This window comes from Pieris brassicae, chromosome 7 (assembly GCF_905147105.1).
Source record: "Pieris brassicae chromosome 7, ilPieBrab1.1, whole genome shotgun sequence".
NCBI lineage: Eukaryota > Metazoa > Arthropoda > Insecta > Lepidoptera > Pieridae > Pieris > Pieris brassicae.
In genome coordinates, this window is record NC_059671.1 from 3,269,392 (window position 1) to 3,288,070 (window position 18,679).

Sequence of the window (18,679 nt, forward strand, 5' to 3'; positions counted from 1 at the left end):
CTGAAGTCTCCATCACAAGACAAGCTATGGAACAACTAGATGATAGACACTATACTATTGTCTTCCCAAAGCCTACGAAAGTCGAACTTCGATGTGAACGGCGCGAATATGTATCTTTATCTGGCAGCTACCTAGCAACCATTCCCCATGAATATTCACTACGAACAGGTATCTTTAAGATAACCAATAGTGAAGATGAAGTCAAGGAACAGCCGCTGAAGATTACCGAGATACAAAGTAATTTCACTGAAATTCAAAATGATGAGATTCCACATATTACTCTAAATTCTTTAAATCTCGATAAATTACATCACCTGGAAAATAGAATTATGCTACAGAATCCCATACGTCTTGCCCGCTTTGATTCTTCACTATACCATACAACGTTGCCTCTCTATGCACTTGTATCTGGTATAGTTATAATTTTCCTTGTCTATATTCTCCGACGATACCTACGAAAGAACCTTACTACACCAGAAGGAGAACCAAGAAGCAACCCTATATATGCTGTTCCTGATTGTTCTGAAAACCCTGGAGTACCAGCAACTTTTTCCCTCAAAGTGCTCAAATAGTTGCTGTTCTGAGGATGGAGGAATTACATACGGTACCCTAAAGAAGATCGCTGACGTCGCGGCACGTGTATGATCAATGTGCCGGCTTCGAGGAATCATTCTGCTGTTTCAACATTCACCGCATTTTATAAATTATAATTCAATAAAATATGTTAGCATTATATTCGTATCTAGCATCGATAACGGATGTAGTTTTTGTAACCTAATTATAAGTTAATTAATAAAGTAGTTATATAATTATTGGTTTTTTTTTGGGAGTCCGGGCTGTCGAATTCGTAATTGGTGTCTCATTAAAAATTGTATTTCAATTTTCTTGTACCAATCAATGTGCCGAGCTTGGCAAGCTTATAAAGAAATAAATATACGCAGAAACATAGTCACTTTTTAAATTTCGTAATTCACTAAAATTTCTCAAGTTTGCGTGTAGAGCACTTACAGTATTTAAATTATACCCACAAAACCTCAGAACAATGTTACCGGAAGGGATGAACCTGATATAAGCACACATATATTATATGAAGTTTGGGTAATGTTTGGATTAATTATACTTCAAGCGTCTAGATAGACTGCGTAATTTCACAGTAAGATCTTCGTACCACCGTTGAGAATACAAATAACTTTATGTGGTACCACCAAGCTGTGGAGCCAAATATGATGCTTGGGTAACTTAGTAAGAGATTGCCAGTACCTACACAGGTGTTCATGAATTGCGCTTACATTTTAAGACTGTTTTTTATACTCCAATTATTTATGGTTACTGCGTAACCATGGTAACGCAGTATCGCTACTATAGGGAAGTCAAATACAATATTTTTTTGTCATATAGAAATCATACTTAGGATTTAGACTTAATCTCAACTCTAAAACTTACTTAATTTAGTGAGGCCGCGTATTTACCAGTTCTACAAAGTATATAGAACTCGTTCATTCACAGTTTAGATTTTCTATACAAATGTACAACCGTCATTTTCAAATTTTATTATTTAACGTTAGTCTCTAGTTCGTTTACGTTTTATTGTTTTATATCAAATAAAACTCTTGAACTTAAGAATGATAAATTTTATTTTCACCGTTATATTACAAAATTTTTAATATAAATTAGGATGGCGCGGAAGCAATGCGCCGGAGTTTCGCCGAGTTCGTTTTAAATATCTTCTTATGTCGCTGTAAATATAAAAGACACATCATTACGTAAAAAATACTGCTAATATAAGCTTATTAACATAAATAATACGCTCTTAAATATTATATTTTGCAACCAGAAATAAAACAGAAAAAAATCCTATTTTAAGATTTTATCGAACATATTTTGAAGTTAGCGTCTGGTGTTGCTTTTGTCTTTATATGATCTCAATAATTATCAGGCATTCAACTGGTCTTATAAGTATAGATATTACCTGCTGCTGGAGCGGCTGCTGGAGCGGCTGCTGGAGCGGCTGCGGGGGCTGAAAAAAATTTGCGGGTTAAAAAAAATTCAATACTACATTGTAATTTATATTCATAAATAAATATTAAAATTATTACTCTTATTTATTATCAAACTAAACTTCGAATGTTCGTTCGTTCGAATTTATTAATGTACATTGTGAATCTATAGAAAAATCTTATTAGCTATCGTCCACGCTGATTCATTAGCACGTAAATATATTTTTTTAAAGATGAGCACAACAATAAAAACTACATTAAAATGAGTAATTTTTAAGAATCTAAGCACACTTTGAAATTATTGTTTACTACTATGAATACATTAATCCCACCTGGTGTCGCTGGAGTGGATTCGGCCTCCGTCTGTCAAAATAACATAGTATATTAGATCGATCCAAAAATTACAAACAGGTGTATAAATAAATAATTATTCTAAGCGTTGATTAGTAAAGCGCTTTTAAAGCATAATATTGTACGAATTTTGCTTGCTAACGTTAATATGTTAAGAAATAGTTATTTGTAATTGTTAAACGTTGTGTATTTATTTTTAAACAGTTATCTGTGTCATTTTGGTACATCTTGATTATTAATAAAGCCTTTGTTGTAAGCTGTATTTTAAAAGCTCAAATTTTCTTAGCCAATAAAGCAATCAATCTATATACTTACTGGTCAAACATCTTGGACGTGTAAGCAAATTGCCAATTTCGTATCTCCTATGTACGTTGACAACAGTTTGTCATTGTGAGGCAGACGATAAATTGTACTACCACTTAGACAAAGCCTTGGTTTAGTGTGGTTTAAACTGATATATTATTGAGTAAAATATGGTGTTTGAAAAAGCTTTTTTATGACTGTGTAATTTTCGAAGCTTAAAATTTGGACACCGTGTTTTAAAGACAAGCTTTACCTAGGTTAACTTTACTGTTCCACTTAGCCTCTCTAAACAGACTAATTAAGAGACAACGTAAAGAGAGAACTTCATCCCTTATCTACAGATTATACTCGATCTTAATCATTTAAATTCAGAACGTGATTTGTTTAAATTTTATATACATACATTTACGATAAATAAGTGGCGCTACAACCTCTTTAGGTCTAGTCTCAGATTCTGTATCTGTATCATGATTATTTGTCAATCTTATAACTAGAACAGAGACACACGCCATTGATTTCTTGGCTCTGAGGCAACCAGGTTACCTTTCGATCGATTTTCCTTCGCCTTACGAGTGAACGTTAGACAGAAATTCCTAATGCACAGCCGGGGATCGAACCTACAACCAAAGGGATGAGAGTCCCTAGGCCCTAGGCCAACACAGCTCAATACATAACTAACGAGATTTCTTATTACTTTGAATTCTCGTGAATTGTAATTCCCCTGAGTTGTTCCTTCAAATTATTATTTCAATATCTGCATTACAAAAATCAAACATACAAGGTGTTCAATCAATTAGTACTTATAAGGAACGGGATCATACCAAATAAGAAAATCCAGTAATTTAAATTGAATGGATGGTTGACGCTACTATCGATCAGATACTAGCGATCCGAATTAACAATTTTGATATGGTGCGAAAACATCAGCATATTGCTTTACTTGAAATAACTATGTATATGCATAATATTAAATCAGGTGGGGAAGGAACTCATTAAATTGAATGTAATACAGAAATTAATTTATTAACTTATAAAAAAAATTAAATAAATAATATTGTTATTGACTTGGTTGTTTTGTCATGAAGGAATATGCCGAGGAACCATGCTTCCCTTTGGAATGGAAAATGGTTTCGTGACAATGGTTTTAGGGCCTGTGGGAGAAGGTAACACCTCATGCTTCCACCTCCTCTTCCTTTACCTTCGCGTCTCCAGGCTTGCCCTTGGACCAGTCAGGTTTTTTCTGAAAAACAATCGTAAATTAGCTCAAGTCACAATAAATGTTCGCGCGTATTTACAAGGCCGTATAATGTTCCTTAAAATGTATCCGCAACTATGGTTTTTAATAATAGTAAAAAATTTGGTCGATTACAAAGTGTTACAAACTAAATATAATTATTTATTATAATATATCAATATAATATCATGTTCGGACGCCAAGGCAGTATTTAAAAAAAAACATCCGTTTCACCTCAATGTCCGTCGGTTCAAAACTGAGCGTTTCTTAAGGCAGTTTTGGCCGCGCATAATGACTATATGGAACCGGCTGCAAACTGAAGTGATTCCGAACCAATTGGACTTAGGGTCCGGCAAAGCACTTGCGAGCCTTCTGACAATGTAAGTGTCCATGTGCGGCGGTATCACTTAAGATCTGTCGAGCCTTCAGCCCGTTTGTCTGATGTTAAAAAAAATATATAATTGAATATAGCATAGCCTTTTAATGTATTTTTTACATTTAACAGGCAGCTTTGGAAAGTGGAAGTCACGAAAATTAAAAAGCTACTTGAATAGTTTGTAAAACAATGCATCCAACCAAATTCTTAAATAAACAATATCATACAGGCGAATTGGCTAATGAACATTCTTTAAACTCAAATCAACTTCAACTTTCAGTAAAACGTTTTAGTTTAATAATATTTGCCGTAGTTGCAGATGCATAGGAAGTTTAAAGACAAATGACTGCCGGGGCAAACTTGCACTCTCTAGCCATCATTATACGTCCCAGCACTAACGACCTACCTCTAGAACCTATATAATCTATGTTTTCAAAGAACTTCCATTTAGCTATGAATACCGGATTTATTACCCCTACTAGAGTATGTATATATAACCCATTTAGTCAAATCGCGTTTTACTAAGTCAAAATTTAGTTACACTAACGACTGGAATCGCTAGTTGATTGACGATAAAAAGTATATTTCGTCTATGGATTTAATCATGAATATTTATCTTATAAAAAAGGTATTTTAAAATTTCAAATACTAATATAACTGTAGTTACAAAGATTTGATTGTGGAAAAATTTTGAATCTATATTAATTTCATTACCCCAAAATCTGGAAAAAAATATTTAAAATGTTCTTTAATTTGAAAAGCAGTCATTTGTTTCAATTAATGTTTGTTCTACTGATGCAAATAAATTCAAACTCAAAATGTCATTAATTGAGATTTGTCATATCCACATCAGCAATGCGCGATTGTGCCTTTGTAAAAAAACTTAAAGCAAGTGCCAGGGATAATAGCAATGATTGTCCTATACCTATATTCTAAACAATGCTAGGAAATCAAACATATCTATAAAACAAAGAATTATCTTATTCGTTATAAGATCCTAAAGAAGTATATGCCAACGTTCTAAGTTGTTAGAAAATGTAAGCAAAAACGAAACGAAACAACGCGAATTATGAAACCCGATAACGACGCGATCCAATGCAATGACACACTTGATAATGGGCGAATTATACTTAAACTAAAAAATATCTTCACAACGCTTTTAAGTTAAGCGAAAACGCAAAAGCTTCAGCTTAGCTGAATAGCACATAGCCCACTTCAATAGCGTAGCAAATGTTTTGATCGCGCTACACGGCGATGCTTCGTTTTCGTATTCACTTACAATCCCCTAACTGCGTATGTACATGAAATACTCCCATGAACCACGATATACTAAAATCTAGTTCTAGTAGAGAGGCCACAGAGTTGGCGTAGTTGTTCATTCTATCAATGGCCCCATTCTAACCTAGTCATGCCTATTTACTACCGAATTCTAATTTCCTTGTTACCTTAGCGGCCACAGCGCCCTGGGAAACATTATTTAATAATAAGATAATGATACAAGGACGACCTATTTTTAACATATGAACCCTTAGCACGAATTATGCGTCATAACAGAATTTATAAATACATTTGGAACTAAATGGAAATTCAATAAGTTCGGGTGATCAATTGTTTATGTTAGAAAATGACATTATCGTACAAACAATTCGAATTTTGAGTCGCAAAGTTTGCGCTAAAGGTTCATAAGCCATTTTAAACACAATTTTCAATTCCTAACCCTTAAGCTTATATAAATATACAGTTAGTCAAAGTGATAGTATAGATTGCGGTTTGAAGCTTTGCAGGTGAACTCCATATAAAGCCTGTGAAGATTATTGTGGGTTATTTACATAAAGGGTCCGCGAAAAAAGCTATTTACGCTCATATTCTCACCTCGCTGTTATGAGAGCGGTATTTCATTTAAACAAACAATTGATGTATAAATAAGATAATTTTATTAATGGATAATTAAAAGTATTCTTGGTAAAGGAATTGTATGGGATCACTTCTTCCCGATAGCCCAGTCAGCTTTCTCTGCCTTCTTAGCCTGTAGAAATGTTAGTGCTCATTGTAAAGTAGAAAATTTAAAATTGATTATATACCTTGGTATTTTTAATTTATATATTATAGAGTTATATCAAAGACAACTAAAATTTTGATAAAAGCGTATCGTATCATGTAATATATATATATTTAAATTATAAATTTTTACTAGAACCTGTTTAATCTTCAAACATTAAATAAGATACTGATGAGAGGAGAGTATGAAATAATATAACTCGAAATAGAAATAAGTAACTTATACATTTATGTAACAGATAAATAGTAGAATCTTACGCTTAGTAATATATATGTAACACATTTAATTGTCTTTTTGTATGAAAAGTACAGTAAAGTTTTTTTTTTAAGAAGAAATTATGCAATTATGAATGAAATAGATGGTAAAGCTAGTTTAAAATTTACCTCTTTGTCTTCTTCTTCGAGGGTGAATTCCTTCTTTTTGACAACCTTGAGTTGGTTACGGAAGTTGAATTCGGCAGCCTTCTTCTGGAGCTTGGCGAATTTGTTCTCGTATTTGGACACCTTCTTCAGTGTAGGTTTGACGCTATGAAAGTAATGAATAAATACTTAAATATCACTTATTAAAACTTTATATTAATTAGTTGTTAATTGTTTTACTAAGGGGAGCGTAACCCAATATAAAATACAACTTTATATAAATTAACGACGATTATTTATAGTTCAAATAATCTCTGGTGTATTGCGTTCATGAACTTCACTAAAATAATTTGTATTTATTCCCTAAAAATGTATTAATTTCTTTCAAAAATAGTTCAAGTTACAAACACATATATCGATGTATGAAATTAATTAATAATACGACGCATTCATTTTTGTCTAAGTAAATTGTACGGTTCCTGGGTCAACGGGATGCTTCAAATAATAGAGATTTATTGATTTACTCTATATTTACCACTCGCGTGTTACAATAGAATATGAGCGAAATAATGACGTGCTAATTGCTATATACCGAATGAATACAATTTAACAGTCAAAGAGAGTGCCTACGTCTGGCTATGCTCTCGGGGTGTAACTCCCATGATTTAGTTCGCTATGAACGAATGTAGAAGAGAGTGCCTGCGTCGGGCTATACTCTCGGGACGTAACTCCGACGATTTGGGAAATCGTCACGCTTATAAGTGATCGATATGTACAGCCATGGCACGTACAAACATAGGAATTTGTCAAGCTTGTAAATGAGCAAGAATGTACGAACCTTGGCACGTACATAGGGATCATCACGCTTATAAACTAAGAAAGCCTGAGTGAGCAAAATGTACAGCCTTGGCTCGTACATAAATAATATTTGGTTTGCAATGTAAGCAATAAGCTTTTTAAAACATATCGGCGACACTCATGATTTGTTCTTAGACGAAATGTGTGTACAATATTTATTAATGAAGTGTTCTAATATCAAAAGTTATAAAAGCTTTTATAAAGTGTTGTACCATGTGTAATTAAAAAAAATCGATTCGGTACAAGGCCCTTTGCTGGAGTGGAGTTAAGTGCGCTCGACGCCAGAATCTCATTATTCATACAATCACAATGTTATACGAATATTACGTTACGGTGTATTTTCATAAAGAAATGTACATGAAGCTGTCGTACTAATGACGCTTTAAAGTAAAATAGTTTTTCAATATCGTTGAAATTTTAATGTAAACAAAGGAAGGATTCCAACATTACTGTATTGTTGGAATTAGACAATATTATCTGCATGTGCTGAATATTGTTTGTTCGTCTAACATACTCTAAGTCTCTAGTCTAAGGGTCTAAGTCATATCGAGATGTTACTTTGATGGCTTATATATATTATTTACAAATATTTTCTAATAGAAAAGTGCAAGTTTCATCAAAATCTGTTCAATTGTTTTTTGTTATGTATCTAGGCATCTCTGACATGACACATACTTTACTTTTTTAACTTAAAATTAACCCAACTTTTCTGAATAACTTCTATACCCTAATCAATCATGTCTAGAACATCATATATAGTTTGTAACTTAATTATATTATAGACAATGTTTATCCCGGCACATTTATAACATGGAAACGTAATGTGTAATACAAAATACTAAATTATAAAATGTTATAATACTTACAATTTTCCTCTAAGATCATTGACTTGAGAGTTCAGGTCGGAGATCTATTGACATATAAAATATTAAAAAGAGTTACATTTTAATTAAATAAAAACTTAGTAACACCTTTGACGTCTTTAAAATTGACTATTTATTGATACAGGTCGATTATGCTACAGAACCTGTATTTGACGGTTTTTTAATGCAGAATCTAAGGATGCACGGAAACACGGACTGACGTACGTGTTACTAAGTGTATTTCAATTATTATTATTTGATACATTTTGATAGTACTAATTTCATTAGGTAAAAATTATATTGAAGAACTTATTTTTAACATTAAATATTTTAAATCCCATGCAACGAGAATAAATTATGATGATCTATGTCTTCTACTTACAGATTTAGTTAGAAAGATATTAACCGTCAATTATATTATTATTGACTGCAGAGGATGTCACTAGTAGAAGATACAGATATTCTTGTTAAGAACATATAAAGCTAGAAAATAAGTTTAGGAGAAGCTTCATAAGATCTCATGTTATAAAAAGCTCAGAAAAATCAAGCAGATGGAAGAACGAACATAGATTAAGCAGTGTTATTAGCGAGCTAAAGTACAGTTTACATAATCTGTAGTGAAGAAAGAAGAGTCGTATGACCTATGTGCGTAACCTCTGTTCTCTCCTACAATGTATGTACAATTTCTTATCTGTGCTGTTTTCGTGCAAACTGTGCGTCGCAAGGGTATCTGGCCAACGCAGTACCTGACATCTATACAAGTGCAAGATATAGTAATATAATACAAAGTGCAATCAGCGTGGACAATATTTTACACCACCGATTTCATCTGATACAAAAATACGATAAACATACACTCAAATCGCTTAAACTATACATTGGTACCAGATTTCGAAGTTGTACTATATTGTGCGCAATTAAGTGCGAATAAAATTCCACGTGAATGGTACCGACTTCATTCACTACACTTTGACATACAATCCATAATTGTATAAGCACGTAGTCACAATGTGTAGTCCAACAAAGCGGCGGTGCAAAATCGATCGATCTACGCATCCATGTCAGGTTTGTATTTACTGTAGTGTTCTGTGACATTTGTCCTGCTGGAGGACTGGATGAGGAATCTATCACTACTTCGGAATGGTCAGGAGAAGGAATAGGTTCGACCGGAGCATGGCACTTTTATTTCAATAATTCGGCGTCCAAGGTCATCGAATATCGCAAATGGTTTTCATCTATCGAACTCGCAAACAATCACTCGATAACGCATTCATGAATGAGATTTGGAACAAGAAGTTTATAAGCTCGGCACTTGTGTGTGCTAATGAAGGAACCACTATTTCGTTCCAAAGATATTTTACGATAATTCTACTTGCTACATAAACTTGTGCCACTAATCGCTAGCACACAACTGTAAGCGTCACACGAACTGCCACTGCGGTAATGGCTGGCAGGTACTCGATCAATGTTGTCGCTCGCATCATCCTCGGATATTAAAGTGCCATACTATCAGGGATTAATGAGGACTTTCAAGCATTTTTCTAGTTGATTACTTCATGCAATACTTTCATGATAATTACGAATGAATTGAACTAACTACTCAAACTTCTGCTGGTGGAGCCGATAGTTGAACGGGTATGAAGCATGAGGGAGGATCTATAAATGAATCCAATAATGAATAATGGTGGTACGTATTCATGCATCGGGCTGAACCCGGCGAGGTGGTATTGCAGTGTTTGCACGCCGATGGCAGTTGCAGTTATATCGTTAGTGTAATTAACGTGTAAGCTCCAGAATGGATGACCCCTCGATTTTGCACCGTCTTACAAAATGGCAACCCTGGCCGAGTTCGCAACGCGACGCGACAACCTATTTATGCACAGATCTACGAGTACACTACTGATCCGCGCCTGACCATTATTTACAACAGCAAACATCCGAAAACTTTCAAAGCATTGTACATATAATTATGTATAAACATGAACTTCTCACGGGCACAATTATAACATAATATCGATGATGTGATATTCACAGTGGCCTTAAATTATTGATCAATACCTCGAAATCTCTTTTCCTGACTTCGTGTTCCAAATCCCACTTCTGGCCCTCACACACATATACGCGGTCATAATACTCCTGGATTATTCTCTTGAGCATTTCTAGAGAAAAAGGAAGACAAATTATTTAGCCTGCAAAATGGGCATGGATATCTGTGTGAGTGACCTGTTCTGTTGGTGGAGGCAACGTGTGCATGTGTGCTGTGAGCCGTAAACTATCATGTCATGTCGTCACATCTATATCAAGATCAAAATCATAGCACGTCATACGCATTTCCAATCCTAATATGCAGATTACCTCCATTTTCCTAATTTGCAATGCTCGTTCTAGTTCCCACTTATCCCCCTCAAGGTTGTATATTCTGTGCCAGTACATTTGACATATCGTCTGGAGTTCCGCTAAAGAAAAACATAATTTATTTAGAGAAAGATTTTATAATCTTTACCGTTTTCTTCCTATCTGATGTTTATGTGGACAGTGTACGTCTGAACGGGAAAAGTTGTTTTCTACTGGATATAAAGCATAAGCGAAGCTACATGACAAAAATTTAAAAATGTAACCAGTAGTCACTACTTTGCGTTTCGTCTATATCGCTATTTTTCTACAACTGATATCGCAGCTCCGGTGGTTGCAATTCGGGAACTATGTATTAGCAGCGATTAAGTTTGTTATCCACAGTTAAATTAAATATTCAGCTCCGGATGAAAAGAATGAGTCGACTGCGAAAACAAAACAATAACGTTTACTAGTCACATGTTGGCCTTGCATGAACTACGAAAAACAGCGTATTATTAATTTTGTTTTGCCCAAAATACTCCAGACCTCGAGCTGTCTGCGAGCCACTTCCATCTCGTGATCGTACTTCTCCTCTTCGAGCTTGGCGATACGCTGATGATAGCCCGTAACGATGCTCGTAAGAGCAGCTACAAAATCAACAATGGTTACTTCCTACATTCCTATTCCTGGTCGCGCAAAAGTAGAGGACATCAACAGGTGAGTAAAGAAATAGTTACAAGAAATTAAAGAGAGTCTGCGCGAGTTGTTTTAGTTATAGATACGCATTAGAAATTATAAGGCCGTTTGAAGGTTACAAGATGGAAAGAGACGCCACGGCACTTCGACAAATACAAAAGAATAGAAGGTATGTTATAATAGGATAGCGCCCCAACGTGGCAGGTTTTGCTACCTCCATATCTTTTCGTTTAACGATGTATTCCAGATCGAATTTCTCATCTTCGAGCTTGGCGATGCGGGTGTGGTATTCTTTGCAAACTCTTGAAATAGCATCTATAATTCGACACATTATTATAAAATACAGTAACGAAGTGACCTGTATGGACGTGAGTCCAGTTGTTCAAATGAAAATGGTATCTGTGATGACATAACGCCAATTGTGTTTGATATTTGTTGGGAGATTGTGATCTGTTACCGATAAGGATTTACCTTCGTTTGCGTCGTCAATGTTTTTGGGTCTGCCGCACCTTTCTTCAATAATACGCCTCCTTTCTGCTGCTTTGCGTTCCTGTTCCTTCTTCAACTCTTCAGCGGCTTTCTTACGCAGGAGCAACTGTTTCCAAACATCACAGTTAGTAATTATATTTTAATTTAAATATGATGTTATTTGGGAAGCCTTCCTGGACACGGGAGTGAGCCTGCATGACATCCGCCCAAGAACATATTAGATTAGCGCAAGATACTAGGCAATGCAAGTTGCACCAAGAAGATTAAGTCCTAAACATGACTCTTAAAATAAACCAAATTGGCTAAGAAAATTTAATCATCTCGATCTCTCATAGTCTTTCTATCTGTAATGGATTTTTTTAAGGAACTTTCTAGAATATAGTTTACTTTAAAAAAAGGACATAGCTAACGTAGTGTACTTACCCTAAGCTTCTTCTTTCTCTCTGGTGTCATGAAACCTCTCTTGGCCTTTTTGGCTTTGGAGGCTTCCTCCATGCGCTTGCGCACCTCAGCGCGCTTGCGGTCGATTTCGGCCTGTTTGGCCTTCTTCGCCTGAAGTAAGTGTAAATCATGATACTATGTGGTAATTTGAACTTTAATTTAACAATTTCAATATAAGTAATTATTTTTCATAAATTTATTTAAAATCAAAAGATTAGCTTTTACATGTAACAATTTAAATAAAGTGTTATAAATATAAAAGAAAACATTTGAACTTATGTATAATATGTGAGAAATAACAAAATAAACAAAAGTGTATCAAAAAAGTGGGTGTGGTTCATATTTGTGACGACGTCTTCTTTACTTTACCTCCTCGAGACGCTTTTTCTGTAAAAAAAAACAAAAGAACGTTACAAATAACAATATACATTAAAAAAGATTATTTGAAGATAATATGATGTGCGTTATTTTGTGCTAGTGTCAATGGTAGTTGTAATTGTTTAAAATGCGTTATGTGTTTTAATATGGCAATATTATCTTCGGCAAAAGCATTTATTATCTATAAATATAGTTATAGACTTACAATACTTCAGTTCGTCCTTATATATACGTTGGAATTCAAAAATGCTGATATGTGAATATTTTGAAGACAGATTCCTGTTATTTTAGGTGTTTTGTCTATTCAGTACCCTTAGCATAAACAATTTGTATAGACATACATGTCAAAAGTAATAATAATAATAAAACTAAAAAAGTTTATGACGGAAATATGATTAACGAAAATTCATTATATTATTGACATATCTGGACGTTTTTAATCAGCAATCGTCTTAAGAGACAAAAAAATATATGCACTCACTTTTTTTAAATATAAATCATTAACAACTCGGTATGGTACTAAACGATGAACGACGTTCGAATAGTAATAGTAATATCAAATCTACTTGAGAAAAACTGTTGTATTTTTACTTGAGAATCGATAAGTTTGTGCTAAGGGTAAATACTTTCAGTTACATATATGTACTGTCATATATTCATTTACTAAATGCTTATTTAGAATCCACAGACAACACAATGGAGGAGACTACCCGGGGAAAAAATGTGGGCTGTTGAATTGGTGTCTTTAAAGAAATAGCAAGAAATTACTAGCAGACTATTGGCAAAGATAGAGACATCTGGAAAGGGTTGGAGGAGGCATTTACCCAAAGGGGGTACTGACAACATTTGAAATGGAAATTAAGACTATGGAAATAATACAGGTTTTATTATTATTATAAATGTTAATTAATTAGTTACCTTAGTCTCAAGGAGATATTGTATTCAATACTGCATTTGTGGCACGGAACACGCGATGATGGAGACGAGACGTTGAAATGGAACATGTAATAAAGACACATTATAAAATCAGCAATTTTATCACTAATAGATTTCATTAGAACTATCACTTATCACCATTACATTATTAATAACATCCACGTTAACAATACAATTAAAATTTTAATTACGTATATAACAACACTAAAATATCCAAATATGTTGTAGATTTTTCAAATATTTTACTAATTTCGTGACTACATCAATATCTGGGGTTTCATTAACTCTAAGTTCTCATTGTTTGATATATATCGCAGAATTTTAATGAAATGTTCATACTATATTCATTACGAACTTTGTTTGCGAATGGTTTAATATGACTAAAGAGCGACACACTTGTAGATACTTATATAGTCACTCGGTGTTGCTCATGAAATCGCTAAATCGCTTAAAGAGAAGAAAGTTGGTGAATTTGCTCACATTTAACCATTTCCTATTTTTTCAGTAAATTTCCAAAAATAATTCCAATGAATATGGATTTCAAAAAATCTAAAATGATAAGTGAAACAGAAGCAAACAATTACGAATTAAAAGATTTTTCTTTACGGTTCGTTTGAAATTAAGAATTCACTCATTTATTAAAATATTTATATATCTCTTTTTGTACATTACCTTACATCATCATCCGCCATTGTGAATGTCTGAGTTTGGTATCTGTAATCATAATAAAATATTAAAGCAAAAAAATAAGACAGACTTAGGATTTTCTTACGTTTAAGAAACGTTTCTTACGTTTTCTTCGAGTTTAAGGAAACGAGGATTCCGATATTGCAAAAGTAGATCAAGTGAATCTTATTAAAGATTTAACGATGCGTTTGTTCTTTTGTAAGTAAAAGAACAAACGCATCGTTAAATCTTTAATAAGATTCACTTGATCTACTTTTGCAATATCGGAATCCTCGTTTCCTTAAACGAAATATTTGTCAATCAATGTCAACTCAATTAATCACAATTTATCCATTTCCCACAGCCCTCGTTGTCCAATAAAAACATCTACTGCCTTTTAAATTTTGTTTCGATGAAGAGTTATACTAAGGCCACTATTCCGCTGTAAAATAAATTTTGTTCCAAATTCAAAATATCACTGTACATTTCATCATTGAAAAAGTGTAAATTTGCTCCCTATTATAAAATCTATAACAATTACGAATTATATTTTAGATATAGACGCTAGGGGCTAATATTCTTATTTAATGATAGGATTAACGATAAAGCTTATTTGGCACGATTCCATAGGTGTGATACCTGATACATACTATTTCCTTAAAATTTTTTCGAATTTTATCGGCACTGATGGAATATTAAAACGACGCGGTTTAAATTATTGCATAATTTCCATAGTGTACTCTTAACATGAATTAGGTCACGTTAAAAATTATTTCAACGGCTACGGGTGTTGTGAAAAATGTTTTCCATTTCGAAGACATAGCATCGTAAACGTGTTATGCCTCGGGGAAATTCGGATAAATTCGGAGCGCATCGTGCGGTACTGAAATAGGTCGCGCGTAGCTACTCCCGCGCATCCTAATTTGGTCGCGAACACGCTTCTTCGGTTACATGTAATTTCGACACGGCACGGTGAGGACGTCACTTAAGATAATCCAATGTTATTTGTGGTTACCGATGATGTCACTAGGGTAATTCGACACTGGTGACGTCATTATGTTAACTTAACGATAGAACTTAAAACATCTAACATTGGTTAGTGATTCAAATATATACTTTTAAAATTTAAAAACTATTTAAATAATAACTATTTTGCAATGAAATATTTGAATTGACGGATGCCATTATAAATTATCGATAGTTCAATGTTAATATTCATTCAATATTTTATAGATGTCATTCAAAATGTGACGTCAATAATCGGCACATATCAAAATTATTACTTCACTGTCCTCGCACAAAGCACGCTTACCGCTTGACCACTTCACTAATTCACTTAAAAAAACACTGGAACTCACCTACGGCAAAGAAAAAGAGGATGGCCCTAAGATGGTTCAGCCAACACGAGCCACAGTTGCTGACTGGCGTTGGGCGGGCGGCAAGGCGCGGCGGGCAGTGCGTGGGCGCTGCCCCCTTCACCTCACATACATTTTTAGCGCAGTGTCGTTTTGACACCAACACAGAAATAACATTTAAGAACCAGCCTGAAACTGAGATACCGCGTAAACATTGCGTTCACGTTTCCATATTATACTTCAGTTAATAGGTACTAGTTATTTTTAAATGTATAATTATAATCTATTAATAGGTATTGTTAATGTTTAATAGACTAGATATTAAAGCTATTCTACCCAAGGTTGAACCGAAAATTATATTAAATATTATGTACCACAAAGAACGGTTCGGTGGCCGTCAATACACAATCTTATACTAGAATAATAAGTCCTGAGTACATACCTCGTTACAATATCTTCTTACCAGGAAGAAAGGCACACAATTGATTTGGAGAAATTCTATTAGTTTGGGAACAAAGAGAGGTTAGACTGATATTAGCTAATACTTTGCCTCACAATAGTTCTCGAAATCGCACTAAACACTCACTAAAAATTTCTAAATAGTGGACGTAACTATTATCAATTATAATTAACAAAAAGTATATATCAAAATACAAATGTGTCTAACGTAACCCGAGTAAATCTTAACAATGACTCAACTAATAAATGTGACGATCGGCCGAAAAAAAATATATGGTCCTTACATATGAAATTGGCGTTTTGTATGGGAGGAACAAAAAGTCGAATATTTTTAAATATAATATATTTAATTAATCAAAGTATGAACCATTGTTTTCTATGCACTTTTGCCATCTCATAGGTAGTTCATTGATCCCTTTACTAAAGAAACCAGTCGGACGGGAATCAATAAAATCTGTGAAGGAGATTTGGACTGCCCCATCAGAGTTAAATTTTTTCCCTTGCAAGAAGATGTCCAAATTTCGAAAAAAATAGTAATCTGTTGGAGCAAGGTCCGGGGAATACGGAGGATGTCTTAGACATTCCAATTGAAGCTCTTCTAATTTGGTAGCCGTCTGTTGTGCAGTGTGTGGTCTAGCGTTGTCGTGAAGTAGCAGTGGCGTGGAGCGATTGACCAGCCTAGGTTGTTTAGCCGCTAGCTTTTCCATCATGGTTTGCAATTGCTGACAATAGACATCAGCCGTAATAGTCTGGCCAGATTTAAGAAAACTGCAAAGAAGAATACCGCCACTAGTCCACAAAACGGTTACAAGTAACTTTTTTGGGGTTAATTTTCGCTTGGGGCAGGATTTAGCTGGCTGGCCAGGATCCAACCATTGCGCTGAGCGCTTCCGATTATCGTAAAGAATCCATTTTTCATCACAGGTAATGATTCGGTTTAAAATACCTTCATTATTGTGCCGGTTCAGTAATGTAACGCAGCAGTCGACGAGCGTTTGCCGGTTTGCTTCAGTCAATTCGTGAGGTACCCACCTTTCAAGCTTTTTAATCTTCCCAGTTTGCTTCAAGTGAATTAAAACAGTTTTATCACTAACACCGCAGCCTGCAGCTAACTCGGACGTGGTTTGCGATGGATCCGCTTCCACAATAGCCTTCCATTATCAACTTGGGTCTCAGGCCGTCCACGGGGCTTGTTCTGCAGGTCGAAATTTCCAGAACGAAAACATTAGAACCAAAAACGAACTGTGTTTTCTTTTGCAACATGACCGCCATACACATCATTCACTCTTCGAGTCGTTTCCGCAGCACTAGTGCCACGACGGAACTCGTACTCGTAAATAATGCGATATTTTAAGTTTTCCATTTTGTAAAATTAGTGACGCAAACAGAAAAAAAACCAGAAGAAAAAATCAAATGAATGACGGTTATCGAAGCGCAAATACATGAGTAAATAGCTGTACAAATTTGAATTTGAAATTCCTAACCAAAGAGGAGGTATTTGAGGTCAAAGTGGCCAGTACGACAAAACGCCAATTTCATATGTAAGGACCTAATATTTGGGATCACCCTCATCAAAAATTATTAAATTGAAATTATGTATTTCAATCAATTATATTTTAAAGCTTTAGTTTTAAAGTGTTTTAATCAAAAATTTATATTCAATATTACAATAATTAATCACCAGCTTATAAGCTGTGCTCTCCGTTATAAGCTTTTCATACTTTGCATTTGAAGTGCAAACAGGATTTCCCGCGTAGCAAAAAATATTTCTTCTTAATAACTTAGAAGTATCATACTTCCCTCAACTCCACATAATGAAATGCAAATACTGTTTGCCCGTATTAGGCAATTTCTAAACTTTAAATGCTACATACAAAACATGCTCCACATATAATTAATATAAAAGTTTAATCATATAAACTTTCTTTCTTCTGGCTCATGAAGGTAATCCCGTCAATCTTAGGAACCGCGTTATATTTTCCAAATCCAGCATTTTTGTCTGTAGAGGTACCCATTTATAACCTATCAGCACTCGCTCGTTCCCTATACCCATGATGGGTTGAACAAGCTTAAAGACAAAGCGCTATCTGATACAACCTATACATAAATCCGTAATGGTTTAAAATCTAAAATCAAATGTTTAAAAATAAATTAGTGGTCTGAAGGACCTCGGTAACTTGCAATCGGAGTTTTATCAATGTAACTTATTTTTGTCGTATTGGGTCAGATACACACTGCGAATTCATTAATCCTTTTGACCTTCTTTGTTGAGTAATTTTATCAATTGTTACATTGACTAACTTTAGTACCCTTTAGGGTACAATCCAATATTGTTTGCCACATCACACCCTATTGAATAGGAATATTTAATCGGTAACTTGTTAAAGACACGTGAGTAATTACGGGTCTGACAGGATAGTGAGTTTTTTGTAACTAAAAACCCGAAACATTATTTTTTACAATTGAACTTAGGCATTTACACTAATTAAAACAAATAATGTCACGCTCTTCCACGACTAAATATA

General features: G+C 34.3%; 1 protein-coding gene across 20 annotated transcripts; it reads right to left on the reverse strand.

The window, feature by feature from the left end:
• Positions 1-1,616: 1,616 nt before the first annotated feature.
• LOC123712629 (troponin I) lies at positions 1,617-15,819 on the reverse strand. 20 transcript variants are annotated; one of them, XM_045665839.1, is made up of 13 exons: positions 15,699-15,819; positions 14,352-14,388; positions 12,730-12,747; positions 12,343-12,471; positions 11,902-12,025; positions 10,756-10,856; positions 8,404-8,447; positions 6,704-6,845; positions 5,707-5,724; positions 3,850-3,891; positions 2,330-2,360; positions 1,970-2,017; positions 1,617-1,736 (listed from the first exon to the last, which is right to left on the reverse strand). In XM_045665839.1, the coding sequence occupies exons 2-13, from the start codon at positions 14,364-14,366 to the stop codon at positions 1,729-1,731; spliced, it is 720 nt and encodes a 239-aa protein (XP_045521795.1). In that variant the 5' UTR covers positions 14,367-14,388; positions 15,699-15,819; the 3' UTR covers positions 1,617-1,728. The 20 variants fall into 20 exon arrangements, 16 of the variants coding, with proteins under 16 accessions (XP_045521795.1, XP_045521796.1, XP_045521794.1 ...); XM_045665840.1 differs by lacking the exon at positions 10,756-10,856 and adding an exon at positions 11,281-11,381; XM_045665838.1 differs by lacking the exon at positions 10,756-10,856 and adding an exon at positions 10,459-10,559 and having other exon boundaries at positions 15,699-15,818.
• Between the last annotated feature and the right edge of the window lie 2,860 nt (positions 15,820-18,679).

What these genes read in the sequence shown, in the direction of transcription:
- LOC123712629 (XM_045665839.1), bottom strand. An exon ending in TGCAAATTAGGAAAATGGAG is followed by an intron (nt 8,448 to 10,755) that starts GTAATCTGCATA and finishes ATATGTCAATAG; the next exon opens with ATCTCCGACCTGAACTCTCA. An exon ending in ATCCACTCCAGCGACACCAG is followed by an intron (nt 2,018 to 2,329) that starts GTGGGATTAATG and finishes AATTTTTTTCAG; the next exon opens with CCCCCGCAGCCGCTCCAGCA.